General features: G+C 40.4%; 1 protein-coding gene across 3 annotated transcripts in view; it reads left to right on the top strand.

The window, feature by feature from the left end:
* LNX1 (ligand of numb-protein X 1) overlaps positions 1-22,501 on the top strand; it is a 100,372-nt gene that overhangs the window by 74,881 nt on the left and 2,990 nt on the right. For all 3 annotated transcript variants that reach the window (XM_060778522.2, XM_060778523.2, XM_060778525.2), the window contains 3 exons: positions 4,604-4,784; positions 11,437-11,665; positions 21,736-21,894. In XM_060778522.2, coding sequence (XP_060634505.2) covers positions 4,604-4,784; positions 11,437-11,665; positions 21,736-21,894 — 569 coding nt within the window. The remainder of the gene's footprint in view (positions 1-4,603; positions 4,785-11,436; positions 11,666-21,735; positions 21,895-22,501) is intronic.

A 22,501-nucleotide genomic window follows, 5' to 3' on the forward strand; every position in this document is an offset into this window, starting at 1 on the left:
ATAAAGTATGTAAAACTAAGAATGTTTGTACCACCCTGGGTAAACCTGGAAGTACCCAACCCCCACCCCTGTCGCTACCCCCCACCCCCACCCCCTTCCATCCCCCCTCTCTCCGCATGTAACCCGTTCCCCATTCCACACCCAACTAACCTCCTTCTTCACAAATCCTCTGTAACCCCGGCACTCCCTTCTCCTGTTTTTACTTAAATTGTATGCGTAATAAAATCAATATATATATATATATATATATATATATATATATATATATATATATATAAAAGAAAAGTAGGCAAGTAAGGTTTATATATCTGTGGGAGAAAGAACTTTTGTCTGCTTGAGGCAGGTGTGAATGTGAATGTTGCAATTTGCCACCTTGATTAGCATTGGCCTTGGAGCTTCAAAGCCTGGCTGATTGCTGCTGGGGGAATCCTTTGTTGGGAGGTGTTAGCTGGCCCTGATTGATTCTTGTATGGAATTCCCCTGTTTTTTTAGTGCTGCTCTTTATTTACTGTCCTAATTTTAGAGTTTTTTAATACTGGTAGCCAGATGTTATTCATTTTCATTGTTTCCTCCTTTCTGTTGAAATTGTCCACATGCTTGTGGATTTCAGTGGCTTCTCTGTGTAGTCTGACATGGTGGCTCTTAGAGTGGTCCAGCATTTCTGTGTTCTCAAATAATATACTGTGTCCAGGTTGGTTCATCAGGTGTTCTGCTATGGCTGACTTCTCTGGTTGAATTCGTCTGCAGTGTCATGTTCCTTGATTCGTGTTTGGGCAATGCTGCATTTGGTGGTCCCTATGTAGACTTGTCCACAGACTATCCGAAAGACCCTATCTCCCTATACAAACCTGCCAAACTTATTAGAGTATGCATTTTAAAAAAAAGAATGACTTTTCAATTACTTTATACTATTTAATCTGAGGTTTTAATTGTTTTTTTATTATTATTGTTAAGGATTTTTGATTGACTCTCTTTGGGAGCTGTCTTGGGTCCCACACTGGGAGAGAAGGGAGGAAGGAAGAAAGGGAGGGAGACATACAGTAAGCGTACCAAACCCTGAGCACTAGAAAATTTTTGAAAAGGAAAACTTCTGTGGGCTTTAGGCATCTGATTGCGGGGGGTTACAACTGAGTTTGAACATCTGCAGTGCTGGCAAATATCTGTTGTCCTGTTCTGATTTCTCCTCAGATTGGCAAATCTCAAAAAGCATTAGCTAATGTTTAAGAGATTATTTAATTGCTTTCTGCCCTTCTTTTGTAGGCATTAGTCTGTCCATTGAATTCTCCATTTTCCTCTCCTTAGTTAAGTAGCATTTTTTGGGGGGCAGTATGTTTTTAATAAAGTTGTGGGCATCCACATTTATCCCATATTTTTGGTGCCCTGGTACAAAGTAACATCTTTGTCATTTCAGTTAAAGTTTAGGACACATACATTCTTTTTCCTGGCATTCTCTTTTGCTTGTATAATGAACATTATGCAGCAGTGAGCTAGAATGGGAGCGTGACAAGTTACAAAAGAAAAAATGAAAATTCAGGAAGGAGAAAGTCAAAGGGGGTTGAGAATGAAGTCAAGGAGGACATAAAAGCTGCAGCATTAATTCTAAACATATTATTTAAAATATTTTTATTTTTTATTTTTCTATGTGATTATGAAAATAATTATAACTCAATACAAATAATTATAACTCAATACAATAATTATATGGAATGTACGATGTACGTACGACATCCCTATTAAAGCAGCTCCACTGGCTGCCGATAAGTTTCCAGTCCCAATTCAAGGTGCAGAGTTATGTCCTGCCTACGTTCAGGATCGCATCTCCCTCTATGAATCAGCATGGGCTCTTAAGATCTGCCAGGGAGCCTCTCCTTTTGCTTCCATCACAGGCAAAAGCATTGTTGGTGGCAACGAGGGAGAGGGCCTTCTCAGTGGTGGCCCCCCATCTTTGGAACACCCTCCCCAGGAAGATTAGGCAAGCCCCACACTGACCTCCTTTTGTAGGGATCTGAGAACCTGGATGTTCCAGCAAAATTTTGAGAATGATTAGTCCCTAGGCCCAGTCCCTAGGTAGCCAGATAGCTCTCTGTCCTGCACTTCACTTCCCTAGCCCTATGATACACTGTTTGCACTAACCCTTTCCCTGCCCTTTTATAGTTGGCTACATTTTTTTGTAGTCCTGGCCATTGGTTTGTCGAACCTCTACTGATGGAGCTATGTTGACATTGGTTTAAATATTTTTTAAAATTTCTATTTTTAGTGTATTTAACAAAATTTTGGTATTTATGATGCTTTTAGTTGTTGTTATTTTGCTGTTAAGTTAAATTAGGTTGTGTTATAGTGTCAACAATCTTGATAAAATAGTGATGAGTAGAGACATCACACTGGCAACGAAGATCCGCATAAAGTAATGGTATTCCCCATAGTCACCTACAGATGAGGAGATCTGGACCATAAGTCTGAGCGAAGGAAGGTAGATGCTTTTGAACTGCGGTGTTGGAGGAAAGTTCTGAGAGTGCCTTGGACTGCCAGAAGATCAAACCAGCCCATACTTCAGGAAACAAACTGCTCATTGGAGGGAAGGATATTAGAGGCCAAGATGAAGTACTTTGGCCACATCATGAGAAGAGAAGACAATGATGCTGGGAAAAATGGAAGGAAAAAGGAAGAGGGGCTGACCAAGGGCAAGATGGATGAATGGTATCCTTGAAGTGAATGGCTCAACTCTGAAGGAACTGGGGGTGGTGATGGCTGACAGGGAGCTCTGGCAAGGGCTGGTCCATGAGGTCACGAAGAGTCAGAAGCGACTGAACAAATAAACAACAACAAAAAATACAGTTATCATGATATTTCCTTCCTCTAACCCTCTCTGACATTCTCCCCTCCCCAATTTATAAAGACATAGACGCTATCACTTATTTAATTTAGTAATTATTTAAGGGGTCTTGTTTTTCACTAGCAGGGAGTTTGAGTATATTAGTATCAGAAGACTTTATCCAGATTTTATGACTTTCGAATCTTAAGGGGTTAAAGATGCTTGGACTGTGTCCTGCATGCCCTCTGTTTGCCCATTTTGGCCGGTTTCAGTGGCATCAGTAAATAGACAAGTCTAAGATCTCAATTCATTCTACCACTGAGCTATCCACCTTCAAGTTAGTTCAGAAACTGGAACTTCATTCAAGGACCTGGCCACCATAACTGTATTGCCTAAATTACACATCTGTTGATGCAATTTCCTGGCATTTTGGAGACTGAGTGAATGCGGAAAGCTCTTAACACAACATTTGAAACTGAAAAAGTCTTGTTAATTGCATATGCAAATACATTATCTTCCAGTCTTCAAAGGCTAGGCCATTTGTCCTTGAAGGACATAAAACTCTGTAGCTGAAAGAACAGTTTCAGCCTTCAGGTAATTAAAATGGTCACGCAGCTGCAGCCATTGCCTGTAAGCCAACTATCAGGACACTGAGTTAATCTGCTGTAAATATTTGTTTTACAGTAAATGTTAAAAGGGGGACAAACTGTTATGTTTTTTCCTTCTCTGTAGAGCCTACAAGGTAATGTTGTAATCATGGAGAGGAAGTACTTTTAAAAAGAAAATAACACACTGAAGTAATCTCATTGATGAGAATTGACACTGAACCATTTGATTTGGTTATCTCTCATAAAGCCACGTAAGCACAGGGTGGTGTTTATTAAAGCAAAGCTTTGGCTTCCTTTGATTCCTGTTCTCCCCTCACTCTCCCTTTGGTCCTTGTTTTGCAAAAAATCTAAATAACGAGAAATATTTTGAGAGAAAGCTGTGATTAGGGTTTTGATTGTGACCTAGGGAGGATTACGATCCATTTCTGACCATCACTTTTAAATCTTGATGAAGTTGATACCATTTTTCTTCATAAAATGTATAAACGCAGTATCCATGAGCTGGAACATTATTGAAGTATGAGACAGAGGAAGCATATTATTTTCATACTTACTAACAAAGTCAAAAAATGCCTTGACTGATGCACTAGATAGACATTTCCTCTCAAAAATGAATACTTCCCAGTGAGGAAAAAATGCTCACAAAAATGGAAATAAGAGTCTCTTTTTCTTTCCTCTTCACAATAAAGTTGCCTTAGAAAAACGGAGGAAAGAAGGGCTATTTCTTGTAAAGAGAGATTTACTGAAGATAAAATACAATTCTCCGAGGGAAACAGAATTCATCCAGAAACAAGTTTGTTTTCATAGATGGAGGAAGAATCTTTTTGTGTATGCTGTTGTTGTGTTCTCAATCTTTTTGTTACTTATGGGGTTATTTATCATGGGGTTTTCTGGAGCTGAGAGAGTATGACATGCCCAAGGTCACCCAGTGGGCTTCAATATTCAAACCACTTTACCACACTGTCTCTTCTTAAAATATCAAACATTTTAAGAATCAGTCAATCTACACCCAGGAAAAATTCAGTCATGAATTTTTACTTCTGTTTGGAAAGAAACAACACACCAGAATTAATCAGAAAAACCATGGATGAATGATGGAAAAATATGGAAAAATATCTGCCACTGAACTGTCAAAGGTTTCTGTTTATGCGCTGAACTTGTTTTTACTCTTTTCCCTTCTCAGGCCGCCCTCCATGCCATCACCAGTCATGAAAAGGTGGTTGTTGTCCGAAAGGATCATACAGAGTCCCTGGGTATGACTGTGGCAGGTGGTGCCTCCTCCCACCAGGAATGGGATTTACCCATTTATGTGATGAGCGTTGAACCTGGTGGAGTCATCAGTCGGGATGGCCGAATCAAAACAGGTGACAACACTGATGGAGTTCGGGGCATATTCCCAATTGCAGAGTGAAAGCAATGAGTGATTTCAAGAAATGTTTAAATATATTGTTGAAGGCTTTCATGGCTGGAATCACTGGGTTGTTGTGGTTTTTTTGGGCTATATGACCATGTTCTAGAAGCATTCTCTCCTAACATTTTGCCTGCATCTATGGCAAGCATCTTCAGACCTCACAACCTCAGAGAGGTCTGAATCGCCTTGAGTTGCCTCTGGCTGAGAAAGGCGGTATACAAACACGGTAAATAAATAAATAAATAAATAAATAAATAAATCCCAATGTTTAAATATGTCCTGGGTAAGCAGAAATATTGTAAGCAAGTATGGGGTAGAGGTCTTTTGAACCTCTGGTCATATCCAACCAACACAGGTAATGTAAATATTATGGGAGCTGTTGTTCCAAAAAATCCGAAAGGCCACAGTTCCCTCTGTCATGGTTTTGAAGATATTGTTGAGAAGATAAGTTGAATTCAACATGAACAAAAAGGCCTCTCCACCAGTCTGCATGTGCCATTTTATTGCATTCTACCAGGTCCTTCAGCCCTCTGTGCAGCATTGTTAGGAAGTTTGAAGGCAGAAAAGTGTGGTATGTTTCTATAAGTCAAGTCCTAAACCTGGATCCCACCCAAACTGTCTGATTTCCATAAGAAGAGATGGTTTATTTATTTCTAATCGGACTCCACCATTCCTCCTAAGAGTTGCCCATCAAGTGTTAGGATTGTACAGACGATGCTGTTGACATCTCCTCTCAGCCCTAGTCAGCATACCCAACATGGCAGATCATGTGAATTGTAATCCCATTGACACTGGGAGGGCCACATAGTTTCCAAACCTGTAGACTGTTCTCAACATGTGTCATTATTGAAGTAAGTATAGTTGATAGGTTGAAAATCACTCAGTGAGTTCCTTGGCTGAGTGAGAATTTGAACCCAGAATTCCTCAGTCTTCATTTTCATGAATAAACAATATGAGGACCTCCAAATGCCATTGGACTGCAGCTCCTATCAGATCTAGCCAGCAGAGGTCTAATGGGAGCTCCGGTTCAATGGCATGTGAAGGATCATACATTGGCCATCACTGCTTCAGTCACTATAGCAGGAAACCTCAAACTAAGCTCTCAAAGTTCATTTACCCAGCCCTTGCTCAGGGTCAACCTAAGTCTGAAACTACTTGAAAGCACACAACTACAACAACAACAACAACAACAACAACAATCCTATCTCATCAGCCAAAAGAAGGCCCACACTTCCCACTGAAATACTAATAAGTTTATATTTGTTAAAATTGTTCTTCATTTTAATTATTGTATTATTTTAAAGGATTTTTTGCACTACAAATAAGATGCACAGTGTGCACATAGGTATTAATTTATGTTTGGTTTTTTAAAAAAATATAATCCAGTCCTCCAACAGCTTGAGGGACTGTGGACTGGTCCTCTGTTTAAAAAGTTTGAGGACTGTTGCACTATAGCATGTTCCCATCAACTTTTGCAAATTGAATACTTACTGAGTCCCAAGACAGATGAGAAGGAATGTGCACAGTATATTTTGAGCTGACAGACATCACTTTCTGGGTGCTGAGCACCTCTTTGTTTCCTCCAATTGAGCCTATATTTTTAGTACAGTGTGGTCTGTGTATTTTGGGAGTCATAATTAAAAATAAATAAACTAAGTACGAAATGTAGTATAATAACTCACAGAAAACCAAGTTGAAGCTGGAGATGTCATGAGCTATATCTGGGGGAGGGGGGTATATTCTGAGTTATCACTGCTCAGAGAAACCCAATGGGCCTCAACCAAAATTTTATAAAATGCCACTAAACCTTGAAAATAAAATTATTTATAAAATTAATGTGTGACACCTCCAGATATTTGGAAGCATTATGGCTCTGTGTATTGGTCTAGATCTTAAACAAACCAAACAGCCACTCTTTTATATTGAAATGCACAAATTATACTTTGGGCCTTATCACATGAAGTGAGGGATTTGCCCCACATTGTGGCGAATCCATGAGGTCCAAGTAGGGATGTGGAGAATGCATCACCCTACGCCCTGCATTGCCCAATTTACCACTGACCCCATCCCATGGGGGAAGTGTCCACCATCCAGCTTCCCCCATTGTAGTGAAGACAGCATAGGAAGCTTTCCGCAAGAGCGTACACTGCTTTTTTGCCCCTTTTACCATAGAGCCCAGCCAGAAGTAGATGTGCATTGTGTAATGGGCTCTGTGGCAAAGAGACAAGAAAGCAGTGTACGATGGGAAAATCAGCCCATATGATGAGATTATTTAACCCTTCACAGACATACCATCTCATCAAATGGGGACTTGGAAGTGTCCTAGCATTATATTAAGATGTTTCCTCCACTGAGCCCACCAGATGTCATCACACGATATAAGGTGGGGCTCCATAGAGGAAGTATCCTTGCAGGGTGTAGGACACTTCCCAGGGTGTAGGAAAGTGGTGCAGCAGGCGATGCAGAACAATGGTTTCCCCTGCTACCCATCACATTTACCACGCTATGTGGCAAATACTCCCATTGCCACCCAGCTGATTTGGTTCACAGGCAATGCCAAACTGGTCATTTTAAGGAATTCTGGTCTGAAATCATAACCTCAGTTGAGGAGATGCTTATAGAATTGTTGTATGGCATTTAATGGCATAAAACATTATAAGCCTGTTCAGTTAGAGTTAATATGCAAATATATTAAATATATTAATTGATGGGAAAGCTTTCCAGAATCCTGACTCTGACTCATCTCCTAAAGTTATTAACATAGATGTGCAATGTCCCGCTTGACTCAGAACGAGCAGACAGTGGCCAGATGTGCCTTAGAGGAAATGGATTTTTCTTGGAATTACTGGAATAAGTATTATGAAAATGCTCCATCATGGCATCAGGAATGTTCTCTATGCATAGAAAAGCATTGAATATGCCTGGAATCATTTGAATAATTGGCCCTCATTGATCTCTTCACACTCCCATATTTCTAGAGAAGAGCCAAACCCTGCTTCACAACAGTTTTCTTAAAGGAAATTCCTTTCTCTAATGCATGAAAAAGGAAAGGGGGAGCAGCTGGAAAAAATGAGCCAGCATAGTGTAATAATTAAAATCTGGGTTCATTCTCCAGTAAGGTGCTCAAACTACTACAACATTGTAAATAAATAAATTTAGCAGTTGCTTTGAGTCTCCCTGTAGAGAGAAAAAGTGGAGTATAAATAAACGTAGTAGTAGTAGTAGTAGTAGTAGTAGTAGTAGTAGTAATAATAATAATAATAATAATAATTGGTGCACAATACTCCTGACCTCACGATCATGTTAAAAAGCAAAGTATGGATCATGGATGTTGCAATCCCAGGCAACAGCAGGATCGAAGAGAAACAACTGGAAAAGCTGACATGATATGAGGATTTAAAGATCGAACTGCAAGGACTCTGGCACAAACCAGTAAATGTGGTCCCAGTGGTGATACTGGGTGCACTGCCTAAAGACCTTGGTCTGCACTTAAACACAATTGGCACTGACAAAATTACCATCTGTCAGCTGCAAAAGGCCACCCTAGTGGGATCTGCACGCATTATTCGCCAATTCATCACACAGTCCTAGACACTTGGGAAGTGTTTGGCATGTGATCCAAAACAACAGCCAGCATAGTGATCTTGTTGGCTGTGGACTAATCTTGTTGAGTGTTTAATAATAGTAATAATAATAATAATAATAATAATAATAATAATAATAATAATCTGGTCTTAACATTGCTTTTTGAAAAGAAACTTCTGCTTGCACACATTTGTATGATGAGCAGCTGAAATCATTTTCCAAACCCAAATCTCATAGTGTTCTTTGTTCAAATACCAGTTCCGTGGTCATCAGTGTTTGATGTCCATATTGAAGCCACTATCTAAAACAATTGAATATACATTGGGACAAAGGAGGGGAGAAATTAACTTTGAAATTGCTCCAGATTCCACAAGGAGGCTTTTAAAAATGTGGTTCCTTATTCCAGAGTATTGTTTATTTCCAAATATGGTTTTAGTTCTCCACAAATATTAGCATTCTTCTCAAAAGAAGTACTACCATATTTTTCCTCAAAATCACTTGATATAAATTGGATGTTTTGTGAAATATGAGATAGCCCTTTGTTCATAGAATCTGGGCTATTAAAATGCAATATTCCTCTCTATTTTTCAGTTTGCATAGGAACTGGATAAATATTCTCCCATTTTTATATCCATCCTTATGCTGTTTAAATCTTTGATTAACTGCTTGATTTATTTTACAATAATTAAAACATTTGAACCACAACTGTGTCCTCTAAAAATTCTGATAATCTTGTCAGAAATTGGCCAAAAGTTTATTGTCATCCTGAATTCACTGGGGGGGGGGGGGGGTGTTGTGGCTATGATGTAGCATTGGAAAACATATGGCTTTCCTAAAAGTCCCCTGAAATATTTTTCTTTGGGCCTGTAGCTGTAAATCTTATTGAACAAATGGTGCTCACAAGAAGTGCATATAGTGTGACGCCTAATCTTTTGGGACTACAGCACCCATCATCCATCGCCATCATTTATCTTAACAGCTTTTTTACACTTTGAAGATTTTTTTTCTAGAACTCAGAAGATAAAACCCTCAAAACTAGCAGTCTTGTAGCCTCAAAAATTAACTTTTTTAAACTCTAGAATAGAGGTCCTCAAACTTTTTAAGCAGAGGGCCAGGTCACAGTCCCTCAAACTGTTCGAGGGCCAGATTATAATTTGAAAAAAGCATGAATAAATTCCTATGCATACTGCACATATCTTATTTGTAGTGCAAAAAAACACTTTAAACAATACAATAATGAAAATGAAGAACAATTTTAACAAATATAAACTTATTAGTATTCCAATGGGAAGTGTGGGCCTGCTTTTGGCCGATGAGATAGGATTGTTGTTGTTGTTGTGTCCTTTCAAGTAGTTTCAGACTTAGGTTGCCCCTGAACATGGGCCGGCTAAATGACCTTGGAGGGCCATATCTGGCCTTCGGGTCTTATTTGAGGACCCCTGCTCTAGAAGGTCAAGGTGCATAGAAGTGATCAAAGTGTTTCAAATGCACAGCTTTGAACTGATAACAAACAAAACCGGCGGGAGTCAATAATTCCCAGTATTGTTCATGATAAATGATTCACTGCTCAAATATACACCAAACCACATCTCTTTTTAATTCTTTATTTATGCAAGCACTATACCTTGTGTAACACATCTATTTTCCCAATGAAAAAAATAAGAAGTATAATTTTGAGTTTATTGATTTCACCCACTGTACATGTCTGAATAAGAGCCAACATGGTTCAGTGGTTGAAGGGTGGATTCGGGCTCGGGGAGAACTGGAAACCCATTGGGTTGCCTTGAGCAAGTCTCACTCTCAGCTTGAGAAGAAGGCAGAGGCAACCCCACCCCTCACCAGGCATGTAGCTGGGGGAGGGGGGGGGGGTTGGGGGGCTTCACCCCCCCTCCCCCCGAAATTCCCATGGTGGTTCACAAAAAGGCCTTACTGGTGCATTATTTAAACTATGTTTATTCATATTATGATCTGATCAGCATACTCAATATATCCCATATGCATGGGGGTATTGGGTAATGATACAAAAAGGTTTGCTAGGGTAGACCCTCTTTCACTCAGTCTCAGCCGCCCCCCCCCCCCCCGAAACAAACTCAGCCCCCCCCCCCCCGAATCGAAATCCTGGCTACGGGCCTGCCCCTCACCCACCCACTCCTCCCAAATATGCCAAGAGAACTGTGTAGTAGGTTTGCCTTAGAGTTGTCATAAGTCATAAGCAACTTAAAGGCCCACCACAAAACATATTTGAAAAATATTTGAAATTATTCACTTCTATTGAACCTCATGGGCTTAGTCATATTTTCCCTACAGTGTTTGCACAAGTGCATTATGAAACACAAACCCATACACACACATGCACAGTTTTGTTTGTCGTGCTTCTAAAGAAACTAATTTTATGCCCTCAGTTTGGGCAGCAAATACAACTGTTTTCCTGCCAAACTATTGTTTTCCATTTTTATAGCTGGTATGGGTGGGTGGAGACTGAAAAAAAATCACATACCCAAAATTAAGTGTTGCTGGCTGAGTTGGAATTTGAATTCGCATCCTTGTGCAACCCATCCATCCTTTGGGCTAGTGCTGCCAAAAGACTTCCAGCTAACACCCTAGGTTTGGGAATATAACATTATATTTATCAATGTAATTTGTAAGAGTAACATCTGGAATCTCTTTATATCTTACAACCTGCTTGCCATAGTGGCTGGCAGCTTCCATGTAAGTGAGGCAATGAATCTGCTGTGGGTTTTAATCCACACTCCAAGGATGCTCTCTGAGGCATTTATGTCTATCGTACAAAGAGGCCCAGCACCTTGGATAGATTAAAATTTGGATTCAGACCAAGGGCAAATTCACTTCACTGCTGACATGCAGATCCCCAGCCTTCAGTACTCAGTTGAATCTATTTTTGTCAGGGTGCAGAAAAAACACAGTGTATCAAGATGCCAGTTGGACGTTCCTGAGCTTAGTAGTAGAGCTTTGAATGAGCAAGTGTGTTCTATTTTCTGTTTTATTTTTCTGCCCCCCAGGAGACATTCTGCTCAATGTGAATGGAATTGATTTGACAGGTGTCAGCCGTGGGGAGGCTGTAGCCCTTTTGAAAAACATTTCCTCCTCAGTTGTCCTCAAAGCACTCGAACTGAAAGAGTGCAAGGCCTCCCTGGATGAGAGCGAGGATTCGTCCTGTGACGCAGAGGAGAACACACCCAGTCACAATGAATGGTCTCCTACCTGGGTCATGTGGCTAGAGCTTCCACGGTAAGTCCAAGGAGCCTCTGAAAAGGGGAGTTCATGGAGGTTGACCACCTCTTTTTTGATGTTTTGCATTAATATCAAAATTAAATCCAGACTCTCTCCTACTTCTTTTTTATATAATTCTTTTTTATTCAGAAATAATGGATAACACTAAAAAGAACCAAAACAATACAAGAAAGCAGATTTTCATAATATAGTACATAAAACTAAAACTACTTCATCTAATGCAACTAAACCTAAAACAATCACCCTGAGCTAAGGACCTCATCAGTTTTCCTTCCTTGTAACACACTGCCAGGACAGAGCCAACAGGGTGCATGATATGATGCAGGGCTACTTTTGGCAGGGCACCATCACGGAAGTTTGCAAAAAGGAAGAAATGAAGGTACAGATGACTATACGTATCCTCATTGAAGAAGCCAGGGACAACATGCAAGGAAGCCAGGGACAGCCAGGAAATGTTATGAGATGGCAGCCCTTGACTAACTATGATAAGGGGACAAAACTGGGTGCTGCCCTACGGTTTTCCCTGCTGTCCCCCAGCTTCTGGATCTCCATCTGATAAAACACCAATAAACACATAGTAGACATTCAACTGCTTAAATTATTCTACAAACCTTGCATTCATTGTCTCTTGTTATCCTTGTTGTTGTTGTTGTTCATTTGTTCAGTCGTTTCTGACTCTTCATGACTTCATGGACCAGCCCACGCCAGAGCTCCCTGTTGGCCATCACCACCCCCAGCTCCTTCAAAGCCAATCCAATCACTTCAAGGATACCATCCATCCATCTTGCCCTTGGTCGGCCCCTCTTCCTTTTTCCTTCCATTTTCCCCAGCATCATACTCTTCTCTAAGCTTTCCTTTCTTCTCATGATGTGGCCAAAGTACTTCACCTTGGCCTCTACTATCCTTCCCTCCAATGAGAGTCAGGCTTTATTTCTTGAACTATTGACTGGTTGGATCTTCTCACTGTCCAAGGCACTCTCAGAACTTTCCTCCAGCACCACAGTTCAAAAGCATCTATCTTCCTTTGCTCAGCCTTCCCTACTCCCCTTAAAAAGGCAATCTTTCAACACTTCAGCTTTTAATAACATTCTTCTAAATCAGTGGGTCTCAACCTGTGGGTCCCCAGGTGCTTTTGGCCTACAACTCCCAGAAATCTCATCCAGTTTATCAGCTGTTAGGATTTTTGAGAGTTGAAGGCCAAAACATCTAGGGACCCACAGGTTGAGAACCACTGCTCTAATTCATAAATCCAACAATTGAAATTTGCCCCTATCGTTGCTAGAAAATGTGATAAACAAGTCCCAATCTTTCTTGAAGTTGGTCAAACAACGTTATTTCAAGCACCTCTTCTTTCCCTATTCTGGTTGTAACCAAGCAATTAATCCCTCCTCAACCAATTCTAGTTTTAATATGACACGAGAAGCAACTTCTAAAATACCAAAAATCTCCCAAACAGGTCCAGTTTGGGAAAAGGTTACTAGCCGTGAAAGATCTAATGGAGAACAAGCATATAAAAGCAAAGCTCTTGAAACATAGGTCTGGGCTCCTGGACCACCCTGCCTCCTTTCCAAATGACGCTTGCCAAACACCCATACACTGTTTTAGCAATAGGGTATCTTAAATTGTTTGATTTTGCCCAGATGTTTGAGAGTTGTGTGCGCACAGGGGTATGCGTTCTCCAAACTGTCTCCCCCCTCGCCCTCGCCCTGTCCTGAAAAAGAAAATGTTCCTCTCTAATGGGCCGGAAGCAGCTGTGTTGTAACTTTTAGGAAAAATAACAAAAACCGCAGAGTGCGTAGTTTGTCACCCACTCACACAGTGCCTTTTAATGTCTCCCTGGGATATAAATCTGGCCTCGCTGCAACATTCGTCTGAACCTGAATTTTTAAAATGTGATCTTGCCAGTATGACACTGATTTAAATCTACCCTCAAGCTAAACCCCAGAAACCCATAAATAAGGAAGGCTCACCATCCCATAAGAGACTTCAGAATCACTTCAAAAGTTTTCAACAGGATTCTGGCCATTAAGGACGTCACTTATGCAAGGAAGCTTTGTGATACTACACAACCAGTCATTTGTGAGGGAAATTTCACAGTTACCACTTCCCCTCATTAGGACCCTCTATTCGGATTTCCCTGAATGTAATCCTTCCTCCCCTCCTGCCTCTCTGTGTAGCTGTCCATCTAATCCAGTGGTTCCCAACCTTTTTTTTACCAGGGACCACTTTGACCAGGGGCCACTCTCCAACATGAGTACCAAAAAGGTTACGAATCAGTTTTTTGGTCAACTTTAGATTTGGTTTGGTTATTTGGGGTGCTGATTCACAAAATTGCATTGGATAGTCCACATCTGCTCTAATTTCTGATACAGAACATATGCCATCTGCTTGCCCACTGAAAACCATATTTAATAATCTAGAGCTGATGTTGTCTATCCAATGCAATTTGCTGAATTAGCACTCCAAATAACCCCAGGAACAGGCCTAAAAATGAAGACACCATGGTGCCCCCCCCCCCCCCCGCCTTCCAGGTGCTACATGGAACAGCTCCGCTGAGGGGAAGGGAGGAGGAGAAGCAGCAGTCAGGAAGCTTGTTGTCTTGCCTTTCATGGGTAGTCAACCTCTCAGCTCCCAACATCCCCATTGCTTCAGTACTATAAGAAGGTTTTGTGAGACCAGTTGGTCTCTTTGCAATGGTGTAGTAATGGTGAGGCTGTGGACCATATTTTAGTTCTTGGGGACCACTGGTGGTCCATGGACCACAGGTTGGCAACCAGTAATCTAATCCAAAGCAACACTTCATCCATGTGTCAGTGAGTTGCAGTCTTCATACAAGAGTGGTGAGTTGTCACACTTCAGATATTGCTAGATAGCATTTCTCAATCCTCATTGCCTGCACAGCAAGTAGCCGTTGATGATAGGAGCTACAACGCAACAAAATCTGGAGGACCTGAAGTTGCCAGTTGTTGTTGTTGTTCATTCATTCAGTCACTTCAGATGCTTAGTGACGTCATGAATCAGCCCACGCTAGAGCTCCCTGTTGGCTGTCACCACCCCCAGCTCCTTCAAGGTCAAGCCAGTCACATCAAGGATGCCATCCATCCATCTTGTCCTTGGTCAGCCCCTCTTCCTTTTTCCTTCCATTTTCCCCACCATCATTGTCTTCTCTAAGCTTTCCTGTCTTCTCATGATGTGGCCAAACTACTTCATCTTTACCTCTGTCATTAAAATGGATGCCATAATGAAATCCATTGTCTTTAGGACTTTTGCATTCACAGAGTTCCTTTCTCCAGAAATTTTCTATCACAAAGCCCATTTTAATTATGATGCAGATAACTAAACAACCTCTAGATGTGTATCTCCAACTCGTTAATAAGCATGGCATTTTTTATAGTATCTGTTTATTGTTTCAAGTGTATTTTTAAAATAAATAGATAAAAATTCAAGTGTAAACTATGGTCATGAAAACACTTGTTTCATGACTACCTTAGGGTAGACCTTCAAAAGCATGGCATGTCTCCTATTGGACTTTTCTCACAATGTAGAAGATGAAGAAACCATTTTATTTTATTTTATTTTTAAAAAATACAGTGGAAAATCTTTGCTTTTTTGAAGCCATCAGCAAATTGTTCTGGGCTTCCCTCTCCCTGTTCCAAATTTATGCACACACTCCTGTCCTTCCCTTTCCCTTGTGGCCTCTTTGGCTAAAGTAAAATTACCCACCATGTCATCAGGTCTGAAACAGGAAATTCATTGTAATCATATCTCCAGCTGCAGCACTACTAACAGAAAAGGGCTACAGTGTATATATGAACACCAAAGAGGATTAGTATGCTGAACTAGTACCTTGGACTTCTTAAATTCAAGTTATTATGGGAGGAGGGGGGTGCTTAAAAGCTAATTAGAACGGATAGGAACAGAAGTATATTTCCTATTAGTACTTGCTTGTTTGCCCAGGCATCAAGATGCAGATTTAATTACCTAACAGCAGAGGCAGTCAGATATGTTAATCTCACCTGCTGAGTTCAACTCAGCATCTTTATTACTCAGGCTCTGTTTTGTTTTGTTCTCTCAGTTTTGCACAACACATCTGGAAGCCCTTTAGTAGGTCACTTTGCCAGAGCATGCATCACATTAATACATGTTAACTCATTTCCCCTCTCGTCTGAGAATGTAACCTTTCAGGAGAAGAGTTCCCATTCGGTGCTAGTCAGGACAACTGCCCACCGAATCTTAAAGAGGAGCCAGATGGATCGCAAGCTACTTTCTTCCCTGCTTCCCCTCACCCCATCTTCCTGAAGTTGCAAAACTGTGTTGGGAAAACTGGAAGTTCTGATTGTTCTTCTCAAACTAGACTTTACTTTACTTAGGTGATCCCTCGTTGTCCGAGTAGCATAGTTTTCCAGGATCAGTGTACTGGTGTTGGGTCCGTAGGTGACTGTGGAGCCCTGTTCTTGATCTGCATCTTCTCCCGCAGTGAGGGCTTTCGTTTCCTCCTGGAAGGCGGTCTTGGTTGGGGTTAGCTTGATGCACCTTCCTCTTGGCATGTTTCTCCCTTTCACCCTCCATTCATGCCTCTTCAAATTCTACAGCACTGCTGGTCACAGGTGACCTCTAGTTAGAGTGCTCAAGGGCCAATTCTTGCTAAGGTTGACTTTAAGCCCATCATTAAATCTCTTTTCCTGTCCACCAATGCTACGTTTCCCATTCTTGAGTTGGGGGTATAGTAATTGCTTTGGGAGACGGTGATTAGGCATTTCGACAATGTGGCCAGTGGGTGGAAGGGTGAGAGAAAGAGTGGATATAATAGAAGAGCATAAGTTAAGAGATGTAAGTGAAGGAGAGTAGCAGGAAAGGAAGACAGGAGGCAGCTGAAAAAAAGGAAGGAAGAGTAAAGGGGTAAATCTCTGCCCTTCTCTCCTAACCTTAGCTATGCACTTTCTGGAATGAGAAGTATTGAATATTTTGGGATGAAATGGGATTTTTATAGGAATCTTGCTGAACATCTGAGGAATACTGCGCACAAGAATCGGGTCAATTTAAGTAAGTGTTTGAGGCCCCTTCCATACAGCTGAATATAAGAAGATCCTCCATTGTGCATGTGGCAGGGCTCAGGCTGCATTGTAATAGGTGGTCTCTGGTTTGCTCTTCTCCACACTCGCATGTCATGGACTCCACTTTGTGGCCCCATTTCTTAAGGTTGGCTCTGCATCTTGTGGTGCCAGAGCACAGTAGTGGTGGTGCAAGAGTACTTCAGTTAAAACCTAACATGATTCCACTCTTCCTGCACCATTGTGTGTGCCTTCAAATGAACCATCAACATACCACAATCCCATGAAGTTAGTGGAGTTTTCTTATACAAGGAAATATACTCAGAGATGTTTTTGCCACTTGCTTCGTCTGAAATCTAGCCTACATTTACAAAAACCCACCCCACCTGTGCTTGTAAAGAAGCTAGGTTCTCTCACCTGTCTTTCCTTCTACCATTATTTGTTCTACCTCAAAGCTTCCCAGATTAAAAAAATAGACATCCCTTGTTCTGGTATGCAAATGTCACCAAGTCTTTCTGTTTCATAACTGCTCTTATTTTACTGAAAAGGAGAATAAGCAGTTCTACCAGAGTAACTAAACAATGACTCACCAAAGTCCAGTTTAGAAATCTCACCTAAATGAAACGGCTGTTCTTCCATCTGAAACCATGCAAGCATGTAACTTCATGCTATTCTGAAGCTCAAAAGCCTGATTTATGGCTTCTGCTTGTATCCACTCTGACAAGTGGAGTGGACAGCCATGACCTCTGTTTGGCAGTGTTTTGAATCATTCTTGAACTTTCAAGAGTATATCAGATATTTTTGGAAAGGCAGTGTTCCAGTGTGTGTACTATTCAGTGCGGCACCAATAGCCACATTGGAAATCAGGAAGAGACCTAATTGTCATTCTGTTTTCACACGGTTTTGAAAGAACACCAGCCATGTCCACCTGTTTTAGCAGCTTTGGCCTTCCAGTAAAACTAAGTATAGCCCCAATCCATTTAAGTTTAAACTCCAAATGTTTAAATCATCCATCCCCTCAAGGTCATGCCAGGAAGTTCATTAAAGACACTGAAATTAGTAATTAGAGATAAAGCGACTTAACTCAGGCTCAGAAGATGGAACTGAATTTGGAGCATAGATAGTTTTATCCTAAGCCTAATTCAAGGCCCATCCGACTTTGTCCATGATACAGCTGCTTCTGAGCCTAATTTGCAGGCGCAAGGGAATAGAAGATGCTTCTTTCTCTGTTCTTGTCTTTGGTTCCTATAAGTCTTCCCAAAAACCCTAATTCTAAGTGAAATACATAATTGGGCAACACGTTGACATTCTTCATTCCAGAATATTTTGAGTTAATCTGTCATTCATCAGGGGGTGGAAGATAACTTTTCCTTAGTGCCTCATTATTGCTATTACTGTCACTAGCTCAATTTAGTCCACCACATATGACTTCCTCTCACATATTTATGGCTATGATGTCTCCTCTCAGCCTTCTCTTCTTCAGGCTAAACATGCCCAGCGCTTTAAGTCGCTCCTCATAGGGCTTGTTCTCCAGACCCTTAATCATTTTAGTCACACTTCTCTGGACACATTCCAGCTTGTCAACTTATCCCTTCAATTGTGGTGCCCAGAATTGGACAAAGTATTCCAGGTGTGGTCTAACCAAGGAAGAATAGAGGGGTAGCATGACTTCCCTGGGTCTAGACACTATACTCCTATTGATGCAGGCCTTTTTTGCTGCCGCATAACATTGCTGGCTCATGTTTAACTTGTTGTCCATGAGGACTTCAAGATCTTTTCCACATGTACTTCTCTCAAGCTACGCGTCTCCCATTCTTTATCTGTGCATTTCATTTTTTCTGCCTAAGTGGAGTATCTTGCATTTGTTACTGTTGAACTTCATTTTGTTAGTTTTGGCCTAAAACTCTGAACACTAGATTATCCCAAGACTGGCTGGATCTTTGCTCGAAAAGTTGAAGCAAATAATAAGGTTTGCTTCAACTCCTTATGCTTTGCTTCAACTTTTCCAGCAAAGATCCAGCAAGTCTTGGGAGAATCTAGTGTTCATGATGCTGCAACTCCACTTCTATCCATAAGATTGCTGTATTAAACACATGTGGGAGATCTATGGTTAGAAATAGTTCTGCACTCACAACTCTGATCTATAATTTTAAAAATCTCACCCACACCTCAACCTTTGATAAAGCTTCTGTTTGTAACTGGTTAACTTGGGCTACCACTTGGTATCCATTAGCAGCCAAGAAAAGCAAGTCTCTGCCTACTTTCCTTGTAATAGCAATTTGGTCAAGCCACCCACCTGCATCATATGGATATCAAATTACAAACTGGATTTCTGGGTGCAATTATTACAACCAAAAGGAACTGCTTTCTTAACCTACTGTGCTTCTTAAATACACACACACACACACACCGTGGAACCATTACAGCTGACTCCTTAGTTCTTTGTTCAAACATTTCATTTCTGTTTTACCTACATGTTTTATCATGCTGTTCTCAAGGCAGTTCACCAAAGAGCAAATCAAGATAGTGTTTTAGAAAATGCAGTTATCAGAACAGAAATATCTGAAAAACAACTATATTTCTAAGTAGCCAAGCTGCATTTATTGATATACTGTGATATCCCACATCATCTCAAATATAGGAACACAGGCAGTTGCCTCGTATGACAGATGTGTTGGTTCATCTAGTGCAGGGATGGACCAGGAACTGCTTTTCCCCTCCAGGGAACCTTGGCAGATCCTACCCCCGTGCTCTCTCGAATTATGGATGACAATTTATTCATAAATTTCTTATCCTCTGTGGAACATTTTTATTCCCTCCAACTGTTCCAATTTGGCAGGATAGGCCCAATTATAATCCTCTTATTATCTCACCTTTTCCCTCCTTCCAAGTGTGAAGGCAGTCTGCATTCAACTAACTGAAGAGTTAGCAGAGGAGAGACAGGGGCAGAAACTGCCCTTCACAGACTTAGGCAAAAGCAAAATGTTGTAGCCTGTACTAGCCTGTGTTGTTATGACATCTTGATCACATTCTGGTGTTGCATGAAATGTTGGAGGGTGTGCATTTTTAGGAGTAGGAGAGTCTTTCCACCTAAAGGAAGTGAACTGGAAATCAATTTTCAAGTCATTTTCAACTGGAAAATAGACCTCCCTGGAGCCTAAAATTGGCCTTCACGGATACATTTCCCCCACTTTGGGAAAAATGGCCCCTCCATTGACACACTTTCCCTAATTTTTATCCAATGACTGGAATATTTTTTGAACATATGTAGTCCGGAACAACCCACAATGGCTTGTATGAATGAAAAATTAGTCAAGTTAAACAGCCACGATCTAGCACAAGATAAAAAACATAGTCCTCCAGACATTGCTGGAGTCCAACATCCAGTATCCTTCACTGGCAGTGTTGGCTAGTGCTATTGGGAACAATTCAGCAACATATGTAGGACTGGAATCTTGTTCTTATCTCTTCTATTATCATTTACACTTCCTGGCTACTAGCTATCTAGATTTTAGAAGTGTCCTAACCTAGAACTGAATCTGAAACCTTTTTACTTGCTATATACTCTAGCTATATCCCTTTCCAACTGTATACAGCTATAAGAGACGTCTGCTATTTTCAGAGCCAGCCAAATTGTCTCTAGAAAACTACTGAGTAGATCTAGAATTCTTTTAAATCTTCAGTTTCAAAACTTTACAAACAGGGATTATTCAAAACACCACCCACAGCACCCCAAATATATAGTGGTGTGCTAAGAATATGAGTTGATATACCTGTTTCAGATGTCAATTTAGGCAAATATTTCCCTTAGGGATAAGTTATATGTAATAGTGTGGGGGGAAAACCCAAACTTTTTGAAAAACAAAAAAACATTCAGAATTATTGACATAAAATGGTGTCAATACAACTTGCTTAACAGATGCTAATATGTTTATCAGTTTAGCTATATGTTTAGCTATCAGTCACCACTAAATCCTGGCAACATTTAAGCATGACCACAGCAAGCACTGCTAAATCCTGTGGTGAGTTTATGTCTTTATGAAAAATGGTATTCCGAATGCTACAAACCTGAGGCAGATGGCAAAACGATAGTGCTGGCCTCATGTGGAAGGGCCAACCGGCACCTGCTTTTCACATTAGAGTCAGTTAAGTTTCGCACAGACGTTCTATCATGCCAGCAGGTGAATATTTGTAGTTCCCAAGGGCTTCATCTAGCAGTACTATGAAAACCCTAGTGAAAAAGAGCAAAAAACTATTCTCTCAAATCTTTGCAAAATACCAATGCCTGTTTATTTTTTAAAATCTTCCTTCTAATTTAAAACTCTATCTCTGAGTGGTGCCAGTAATATAGATACTAGAAATGTACTTGCTCTAAAATTGAAATTAGAATGACTGGAAAGAGTTTTATTGGCTCAGCTGTGTGGAGGTAACACTGTACTATACATTTCTAAGTGGAGCTGAGCCCTTATACAATTAGGAAGAAGTGTTTTGTGCAACATGAATGCCTGAACAGTAATCTGAATTACTGTTTTTAAATAATACAATCAAAATTTGGACTATCAAATTGAGAATCTGACTGCTTTTGGCAAACCTGTGAAGTGTAACATTTGGCAACATGCTTTTAAGAGAACTAAGACCACTTCCACTTTTGGTTACATATTTGAAGTATCCCAGATTACTTACCCATTCTAACTTGTCAAGCAGTCTAATAGATGTTATCAGACAAGTTTTCATTCTATTTTCAGATAGAGATCTTTTTATAACCTCAGCTATTAAGAAACATTCCAGGTACACAGGAACATTTGCGTCAACGTTTTCTTCTGTTAACCCCAATTTACTTTAGTTTCTGCAGCATTCCATACTGTGTGCAAACACTCCATCCAACAGAAATTGGCAATTTGAATATACAATGTAGATCAAGAATTAATTTTGCAGCCTGATATGACTAAGAAAGTAGTATGTGATTATGAGATAATTATACAACTGACTATTAAAAAATATTTTTCCCCACTGCAGGTATTTGTACAGTTGCAAAGAAATTGTATTACGGAGAAATACAGAAGGGAGTCTTGGCTTTAGTATTGTGGGAGGTTATGAAGAAAGCAGTGGGAACAAGCCATTTTTCATCAAATCAATTGTTGCAGGAACACCAGCATATAACGATGGAAGAATCAGGTAAAAAAGAAATTTGTAGTCTTTCCTTCCAACATTGATCCCTCTTGTAGGCATTTTTCTGCATGATTTGTCAGGATGCAAACTTGGAACATGTTTGGACGCAAGGTATGAGTTGGTGTAATTGCCTTCTGCTGGGTTAACTTCTAATTAATGGTGACCCATTGCTAAAGAACCATTGTTGCCAAACCTTCCAGGCATGGGCAACTGCATCACAGGGCCCACAACATTCTGAATAGGGTATCACCACTGCACTACTGATGAAAACCTGCAACTACTTCTTATGTCCCTTCAAGTTATTTCCAACATATAGCAACACACTACCATGAAACTGAAAATATGTGTCTCACCGTCACCCAGTAGGTTTCCATGGCCTAACCTTAATCTCCTGTCACAGTCCAATACTCAAAACCACTACATTATGCTAGCTCTCATAAACAGAATTTATGCCATTATATAAATCATTAAGAGGATTCCAGCTTCTGTCTACACACACAGTTTGTGTGTGTGATGGATTAATACCACAGACAACACATGTGCATAAATAATTGTAAATGTATATGGGCATGACTATACAATATATTTTAAATATAGTGAATATCATCTCTTA

Source organism: Anolis sagrei, chromosome 5, assembly GCF_037176765.1.
Source record: "Anolis sagrei isolate rAnoSag1 chromosome 5, rAnoSag1.mat, whole genome shotgun sequence".
In the NCBI taxonomy this organism is placed as follows: domain Eukaryota; kingdom Metazoa; phylum Chordata; class Lepidosauria; order Squamata; family Dactyloidae; genus Anolis; species Anolis sagrei.